This window comes from Strongylocentrotus purpuratus, unplaced genomic scaffold, assembly GCF_000002235.5.
Source record: "Strongylocentrotus purpuratus isolate Spur 01 unplaced genomic scaffold, Spur_5.0 spur5_scaffold_10, whole genome shotgun sequence".
Taxonomy (NCBI): domain Eukaryota; kingdom Metazoa; phylum Echinodermata; class Echinoidea; order Camarodonta; family Strongylocentrotidae; genus Strongylocentrotus; species Strongylocentrotus purpuratus.
This window is the reverse complement of record NW_022145595.1, coordinates 13,546,904-13,556,185: the sequence shown is the minus strand read 5'-3', so window position 1 is coordinate 13,556,185 and position 9,282 is coordinate 13,546,904. Positions and strand designations below refer to the sequence as shown.

Here is a 9,282-nt window from a genome sequence, read left to right as displayed (position 1 = left end):
TCTTTCACAATGCAATCGCATGACCATAACTGGTCTTTACCTTTAAAAGAAGAAGTGGGTTACTTTGACGGCGGAAATAACATGGCGTCATTTGAAATAAATCGGAAAAATGAGGTAGGGATTGGGTTGGAAAGTTCCCTGTGGGTTACGTCCGTTGTTTAGCTCTGCTGTTGATTTGTTTCAAATATTATGTTCATGTATTTCTGTCATACATTGTAATCTGACTGGAAATTATGTAATGCAGCATGACTTGAGGATATTCATAATGCCTACATTTGACATAATATAATACCTTTATGATTATATATATCATATATTGTATTATTCTAACTCACTTTAGCTTGCTATTTTACATGTACGTCTTAGGATATGTGTTCCGTGGTGAAGTGGAGGTTGACTCTTTTTGTATCTATATCGATGATTCATCTCTCTCTCTCTCTCTCTCTCTCTCTCTCCCTCACGCTCTCTCTCTCTCTCTCTCTCTTTCTCTCTCTCTCTCTCTCTCTCTCTCTCTCTCTCTCTCTCTCTCTCTCTCTATCTCTCTCTCTCTCTCATGATACAATGGCACCCCTGCCACCTCTACACTGGAGGAAAATCGACGGTTTGGGGGTTAGCATTTGCACCTCTTTAATTCACCCATGGTTTTGTCAAGTGTGCTGATGTCTCTAAGGCCCAAGTATCATGTTAATGCCAACTTTAGATGGCGCTATTGCGAGCTTGACAATGCCCATGATAAAAAATGTTGTACATGCATGATCAATGTGAAAGTGAGATGATTGGTGATAAATTGCATGCGCTCTTTGAATGCAGCTTTTGTAAGACTTTCAAGGCTAAGTTCAACTCGAACCCCGCATCCATATGAATAACATGTTTACTGGTATTTCTTCATCTACATGTAAAGCTTATTTCTATTTCCCTATATAAAAAGTGCCCCCGAACAATTTTAGAACTAACAAAGAGCATCTAAATGTTTGGTTTGCTTGGGAGGGTTCTATACCCCCTGGACAATCACCCCTGGCCAATTACCAGCGGGAAAATCCCCCAAGGATAATAACCCCCCCCCCCCCCTGAAAATTACCCCTGTAGACAATTAAGCCCCGATATATTTTTGCTTTTATTGTTCTGGGGGGGGGGGAGTTTCCGGGGTATATTGTTCAGGGAATAATCGTCCTGATACGGTTTGGGAGCGTTTTGTTTTGTTTCCTTGTTCGTTTGTGAGTTTTTATATATATATATATATATATATTTGGTGGAGGGGGGGGGGGCTTCTTTCTAAGATTGTTCAGAAATGCTCTTGTGTCCATCGCAAGATGCTGTGCCTGCCACTGCTCCATACACCCCCCCCCCCCCCTCTTCTCCATTCTCTCTATCTCTACGTCTCTCTCATCTTCTCTTTAGCTTTGATCTCTTACTCATCCCCCACCCCATTCCCTTTCTATTCCTCCTTCGCTACCCATCCCTCTCTTTGCGTCATCCTCTACAGTGAACAGATTCATCGAGAAGAAAATGACATCATTCTTAATAGCGACTGTTGATGAAGCAGAAAATATTTACCATTTATTGACGTATAATGAAAGTAATTAAAATGTACAATAATTGATAATGCATCAAATCAATCGATCATGCCAATCAGCGCTAGAATAGTTACACATAACATAAGACAACAACAATAATAATACAGATAATAATACACCTATACATTAATAGAGGAAATATGGGGGTGTATAGTAATAGTGGGTTATATGGGTAATATGCGGATTAGTAATTTGTCAAAGGGATATAAAAAGGTAGTTTTCATTAATGTTCTATTCATATCATTATATATATAATTATGAGGGTAGAATCTGATTTCACAAATGTTTTTCTCTTCAATGCCAGCATTTTCAAGAAATCTCATGTGTACCAGGATTATTAACGTAATCGGCACAAGCAACATTTTAGCATTGCAGTTCAATAACAACATTTTACACAGAAAAATGGGGGTCAAAACCGACAAGTAAATAATTTTTCGATGAATTTTCATTAGGTCTTACGGTATCTTCAAAAGATATTTATAACTGGCTTGGAGTAACTACGTGTACACCGCCCCCACCCCCCCCCCCCTCCCTCAAAAAAGGAAAGAAGATAATGTATAATAATAGATAAATAAAGAAATAAAGAATGATAACTAATAAAAATGATCTTGAAAAATACTATCTTCCCGTAATAATTTATAATTAAGACAGAGAAGGTATATCAATTAGTACAAAATGATATACAAAAAGAATATCGATAGATTCAACATTTTCACAAGTTCCAAAGGCTGGTAAATTTATGACATACACCATGTATATGCACGCAATCTAACACGGTCACTGAAAAGTTCTGCTACAAAAACTATTCAAAGTTTCATTACAGAAGAAAACTTTGACTAAACAAACACGAGTTATTCTTTTACAATTTGCTCCCATTTTTTATAGAAGCAAATAAAAATGATAAGTCTATCTTTTTAATTTTAAAGAACGGAGTATGCATTTGGTATCAGATCCTTCTATTTCCTACCTTTTCGTCTATTCTGCATATAATTTATATTATAATCATTTTCACTGTACAACGTTATATGTGATATTATTTCATAATTAAAATAGACTATGTTATAAATAGATCATACTAATACAAAGATAAATTATATATATCACAATACAGCATACATTGCTTGTTTTTAATGATATGTACCCGCTGTCTATTTAAAAATTGTTGTATTTCGTTATTTTTATGATGTAATCGCAGACACATGCACAGCCAAATTGAGTTAACTTTCTCTTTATAAATATAAGTGAACATGCCTTCCTATACTTAATTCTCTCCTCATTTTTTTTCCCCTCTTCCATTTACTATTTTTTCTTTCCTATCAACGTTCTGTAATATAAAATGTAATTTTCATAATAATATCTATAATGTTCTCTCGGTAACTGTGTTAACTTATTGTGGGCGTTACTAACTCAAGCTATGCTTTCCGGGTTTTCGCCTCCTTCCGTATTTGAATTATTTACTGTATACTCTATGTTGAAATAATTGTTACATATATCATGTATATACATTGTGTTTCATATTGTACTGTTGAGAAGGAAATAAATGTTAATAAATGCAAATACAAATACAAAATACAATGGATTTGCCAAAGCAGGACATAACATACATATAATTATGATACATAGTTCAATGAGATAATATATACATCTATATTAGATAATTAATATTTCAGAAATATTAATTAAATTGAGATAAAGGAAATGTAAGCGTCATTTTATCATACAAGTGACGTGATTGATGACCGAGGGCGGTAGTCTAGAGTCAGTGATAGAGAGAGAGAGGGGGGTGACATTCTTTCGATAGGCAAGAACATTCTGGGTGGGAAGTAAAGAGGAAAGACGGGGATAGCGAAAGAAAGGAACAAAAAATAAAAGTAGAGGGTATTTGAGATGAAGAGCAGAAGTCCACCTTGACAAGTAATGACTGTATTCATAGTTATATAGGCTATCGCATTGCACAATAAAATTTCAAAAGAAAACAATATTTACATGAAATCTGAACAAGTTTAAATGCTTTGCGAAGCAATCAAGGCATCGCGTGATTAAATTTTGGTGGAAATTAAATGCATAGATTTTATGAGAGTCATATTCATAGTCAGGAAATATACAATATTATGTTTATATATTGTTTGTCATTAGTCAATGATGAATTTATTTACATATTCATTGATTCGTCTAATTTAGCCATATATAGAGGGGCATCGGAACGCCAAAAAAAGGGGCACCACTAAAAAACTCAGGATGGGAAAAAGACAGATTTTGAAACAAATGGCTTTTAAACCTCCCAACAAGCAAAGGTTCTCTCCTATTCAAAGTGCTAGTGATGAGGGCAAGAAAATTTATATACTCATCCAGCCATTTACAAATACGTTAGTGTAGTTGAGGGGCAATGATAGGGCAAAAAGAAACATATGGAAAAGGGTAAAGAGAAGAAAAACAAGAGAATGAAAGAGTGAGTGACACAGAGAGAGAGAGAGAGAGAGAGAGAGAGAGAGGGGAGAGATAGAGAAAGAAAGGAAGAGAGAGAGAGGGGGAGAGTAAAATAAGGGAGAATGGAAAGGAAACAACATGCAAAGAAAATGGAGAAGATGTTTCGACCCCCTAGCTCCAACATTTCTTTTTAGTCGATGGCCTTGTTCACTCCATAGCTCGTTCACTCAATAGCTCGTCACACCTACACCAACAATATTAAACACCCGTTTCTCTTGCTAATTAAGTTTATTTGTGGTTTTACGCATGGCGACTCGGGTGAAAATGGTCTGGAGTTTTACTAGGTTCCTGGTCATTGGACTGTCGTTTTCGGGCTTCTCGTCATCGTCGATCACCTTACTCTTCCCGTTGGCGAGGGGAAGAGGGACGTCGAGCACGATAAAAGCCTGAGAGATTTTCCCTGCATTGTTCTATGTAGAAGTAAGCAAAGTGAAAAGAGGGGTCAAAAGTGAATGATAAAAGAGCTAGGAAGGCTATTTGTATGCAAACGAGATTATGAGAGGCACACTGTAAAAAAAATAATAGTCGAAATAACTCAATAAAATTGAGGAAAAGAATTGCCTTATTTTTATTAAGTAAATATTACCTACGGCATCTTAAGAGAGTTTACTTATTTAGCTGAATAAATTTTTACTCAGTTAAATCGAGTTACATTAACGTAAATAATTTAAGTATTGTAATCATTTTAGATAATTAAAAAAAATCTATAATAGGATTACATATTGCACGATTTGGTACCCACCTAATCTAACAAGTAATATCCACTAATCATTCTCTACTTCTAATTAAGATTAATCACTAATCACTAACACACGCTTCAATTCGACACATATTGAAAGGCTCCAAATTTTATATATACTTGATCGTAGCATCTTAAAAGGAAAATTGGTTGACAATTTCCTGAAATATCAAGTTCTGATTTGTTTTGAACTGGGTAACAATTAAAAATTGTCTTGTCTTTGCTTAGCCATGTTAAATGAATTAGTAAATGTTTTAAAGTCCTTAAATTTTCATTCAACCACAAAAAAAATTGTTTTATTTAAAAAAGAGTTTAATTTGGTCTTAATGAATATTCATAAATTATGTAAATATTTCTATTACGCACTGCATCGGTCCTTACTTTAAAAAGATAAGAATAATCAACATAAATTGTTTGAGTAATACGTATAATTTCTGATTTTAAGCTAAAATTACTAAATTAATACAAGCTGAAATTACTTAAAGTTCTTATGTATTTGATTTTACTTAAATATTCCACGTATGTTCTACTAAATTGAAAGTTTGAGTTAGCAAGACTTAAATTTAGTGCGTAAGTGGCAAAACTAATGTTTTCAAGTAAATTCTACATGGAAAAAATACGTAAAAATTACCAATGAACAAATTCTTTTTTACAGTGCATATGGGTTGAAACAACAAATGCTCTGGGTATGTTTTGTCAAAGAAAAAAGGTAAGTTGAAATTAGATTTTCTTTTAGGTTAAGTTAAGGATTTAGGCCCTAGGTGAGAAACTATAAAAATATCGAGAAAAAAATTCTCATCCACTTTGATCGACTAAGATTGGGGGGGGGGGGGGGGTTGTTAACGGGCGTTACTCTAAACAAGTTACCGTTTGAATTGCCAAGTTATCCACGTGCAGAAATTCGTCAACTTTGACCCCTTCCGACCTCATGGACGACACTGCCTCGATGACGTCACGCTCAATGATTTGGAGCTCGTCGTTGGTCAGGTCACGTGAGAAGCGTCTTAGCCAGTTGCGCATGCGTTGAGGGAGGGGGCTGGGCAGTGACGTGAAGGGGGTAATGAGTGTCGTCGTGAGCTCGAAGTTAATACTCTCTGAAATATTCAACCATGAGAGACATTAAATCAAGGATGGCGTTAGGGGCGTTGGTATTTAGTGAGGAAGAGTTGGATAAAATTTGCCAATAAAGTAACGGATATTTTCTAAACCACAAACAAATTGGGAAATTTTGCTAACACGGACCTGAAATAACAATTGTCATATACAAAACAACGACAGATCAAGTGACGGTTTCAAACCCCCATCAACCCTGGGTGATAAAGTCTTTGATTTCAGCAAAAGGGTATCATAACCACGACTGGGACCTGTTATATAATTTTTTCTTGTGTAATCTTTTAAAAATAAAAAAATAAATTACCAAACTTAATAGTATATCTGTCAATCAATCCTAGATACACATTTAATAGTACCTTGCGATTAATTTCATGTTACGAATATTATATATATGATTCATCACATCAAGTTAGGAAATACAACAGATTTTATTATTGATTGTAAGTTTACTTTTAAGTTACAGGACCCTGGAAATTGGGAAAATATGAATGGGAACCAACATCAGTAATTTATAGTAACCATGGTAACAGACAATGTATCATTAATGCACAAAACTCAAATTAGAACATTACGACACTGAAGTAAAAAAAAAAAAAAAAAATGAAACCCCCAAAATGGAAGCAGGGTACAAGGAGATGAAATTTTCCAGGAGATAAGGCCAGGTGAATTGAAAGACCAAGACTGGTTTATATACCTCTTGTTTTGGTTTCAGCAGCCTCCTGTTTGAGTCTGAGTTTGTTGAGATGCTGAGAGTGAACGGTTGAGATGGTGTAGAGGTAGGGGTTGAGAGATGAATTGATCGGTAGGATGATCACTGCAGTCCATGCATACACCTGGAAAATGAGGACATGAAATAAAAGGCTTTATAGATTGATTTCTGCGTGGTATTTTGGGGTTAATAATCACAATGAGGAAAATAAATATAATTGAAAAACAGAATTTGTACACGAAATATATTAATCTGACTTTACTTTTTATGAAGGATTGTGATTTAAGTACCGGTAACCTTAGACGGCAAAGACATTTTCTTCACGATCGAAAACTATCTCGACCAATAAAGAACGTAAATAGACTTTCCACACACTACTTTTCCTGGTAATTCAATAATTCAGTAAAAGTTTATTCAGATATTGTGGAAATAAACTAAGAGAGCTACGAACAATGCGATTGCAGAATAGTGCACGGTGTTACAGTTTTGTTAACATCGTAAAAAAAAAGATACAGAAATAATAAAGAATATGAAAAGGAAGACGATAATGAGTTCTTGACTTCAAAAGAAACACACCTGAGCGGGGAGAGACGTGCCACCAGCTGAGAGTAAACCCATTATAATGATAGGCATCCAGCAGACAAGATCAGTGCCTACAATCAGAGCCATCTTGGTGGCCAGCTTGATCTCTTCCTTGAGTCTCCTGTCCTCTCGGCCCACTGCGGCGCTACCTTTGGCAACCTGACGCTGTGATGTCTTCACGGTCATGAAGATGGCCACATAGCACAGGAAGGTGACCACGAAGCAAACCAAGTTAACGCCGATGAAGATGGCGATAGAGTAATGCCATCCTGCAGGACGGTCGGTCGTCAGAGGAAGGGCCAAACAGACACCCGACGCGCCGTAAAAGTCGTCTTTGAAGTACGACGGGGTCAAGATCGGGAGCAGACCCAGCATGAAAGACAAAGCCCAGATGGCGGTCTCGATGATGTGGCTGGATCGATGGGACATGTGAAGACCTCTTTTGAAGGGCGCCACCACATGGAAGCAACGATCCAGGCTGATCATCATCACCAGGAAGACGGATGCCTCGCTCGAGATGACAGACACCATTCCTGTCATTTGGCAAAGGATGCTGGACGTCCAGTAATCCGCCTGGTAGATGTACGTTCCGCGGAACTTGGTATCAGCACTTGCTATGGTCAGCATGTAAAGTCCCATCAGGAAATCAGATATGGCCAGGTTGGTGATCAAACTGGCTTGGACATTGTTCTTTTTACGTCCCTTCTTCGCGTCGGTCAGTCGGTACCCTATGACAAAGACGTTACCGACGAACGCACTGAAACCTAAGATCCAGATCAATGCCCGTAAAATGACATTCTCCATGAGGTCTGTGCAGGATGAAAACTGATCCCGAGGAGCAACGCAGTTGGTGTCCTCGAGTTTCGCCATACAGCAGAATAGGTACTTGTCAGCGTACCTACAGTTTCAAGAGAAACATTGAGCTGGTTTTCAAACTTTGAATTTAAAAGCAAAGTATATGGACATTTGGGATTTTAGTTATACTACCCCTGGTCATTTCGTCCGACCTCCATTGCCCCATATGAAGATAAACCGCAAGAACAATGCAGGAATTACTCCCATATAATCATTCCTGCATGATCATCTCCCACACAAAAGGGCACACCAGCACCCAAGTCAGTTGATATACTACTCAATGTCTGAACATAGACATGGACGATGATCTAGTGGCAATTGTTCTAAATGGGTAAGGTAGTGTTCAGGGGTACACGTCTGGAGAAGTTGACAAGAGGTATTCGACCAGATCTGGTTGTCGAAGCTCATACAAGCTGTAAGAACATATTGATTTGTTGGGACATACCTTGTTGGGTTTGAAAGTCCAAACCACCCATACTGCTATCTGCCGTTCATTGAATATCACTCGTATACTTGTGACAAATCACCTTGGGGTTATATCGGGCAATGTTCTAAAATTACTAAAATTGATAATATTATCCAGTTTTGGAAGAAAAATATATTTTTGATATTATACTCACAGTTTAAAATTTTCAAGACCAACAAAGATAGTACGTTGACTTTCTTCCGCGTAGGCAATATCATTATTACCGCGAATGTCCCTGAAAACAAAGATGACAAATAACTTTGATAAATATCAGATTTCAATCACAGGCTAAACTGATCAAAATATGTATGATCAGGGAGAATACTAACACATGATGAAAATGAAATAGAATTTAAAGTAAAAAAGAATAACTTTAGGCGGACAACTAGTAAACCTGTTCAGGAGCAAAAGCTAAATGAAACAGTTAACATTTTTTTCAAAAAATGTTTAATGAAGAAACATACCATGTCCTTCAATCTTCACTGCTATCTTTAAAAATGTGAAACTTCACACGGTTATAAATATATATATTCATTATCATTATGCTTCAAAAGCATGGTATCAGAGTTTTTCGAAAAATTAAAAGAAAAAAATCTTATCTTATTTAATAATAAGTTAACAAAAATGAAATTAAACAGGAATGGAAACTCACAGCTCTTGCAATTTACTGAGGTTTCTGAACGTTCCAGGGTTAATTGTACGTAGGTTGTTCCCAGACAAGTTCCTGTTAGGAGAATAAACGGTGTTAAGTGATAGG

The 9,282-nt window shown here is 36.5% G+C and overlaps 1 protein-coding gene across 1 annotated transcript; it reads right to left on the bottom strand.

Annotated features, from left to right (window-relative positions):
- Positions 1-4,071: 4,071 nt before the first annotated feature.
- On the bottom strand, positions 4,072-9,237 carry LOC105437403 (G-protein coupled receptor GRL101-like). Its single transcript, XM_030979569.1, has 6 exons — positions 9,178-9,237; positions 8,680-8,760; positions 7,199-8,102; positions 6,608-6,746; positions 5,668-5,894; positions 4,072-4,471 (listed from the first exon to the last, which is right to left on the bottom strand). Exons 3-6 carry the CDS (start codon positions 8,072-8,074, stop codon positions 4,280-4,282), a joined length of 1,434 nt encoding a protein of 477 aa, XP_030835429.1. The 5' UTR covers positions 8,075-8,102; positions 8,680-8,760; positions 9,178-9,237; the 3' UTR covers positions 4,072-4,279.
- Between the last annotated feature and the right edge of the window lie 45 nt (positions 9,238-9,282).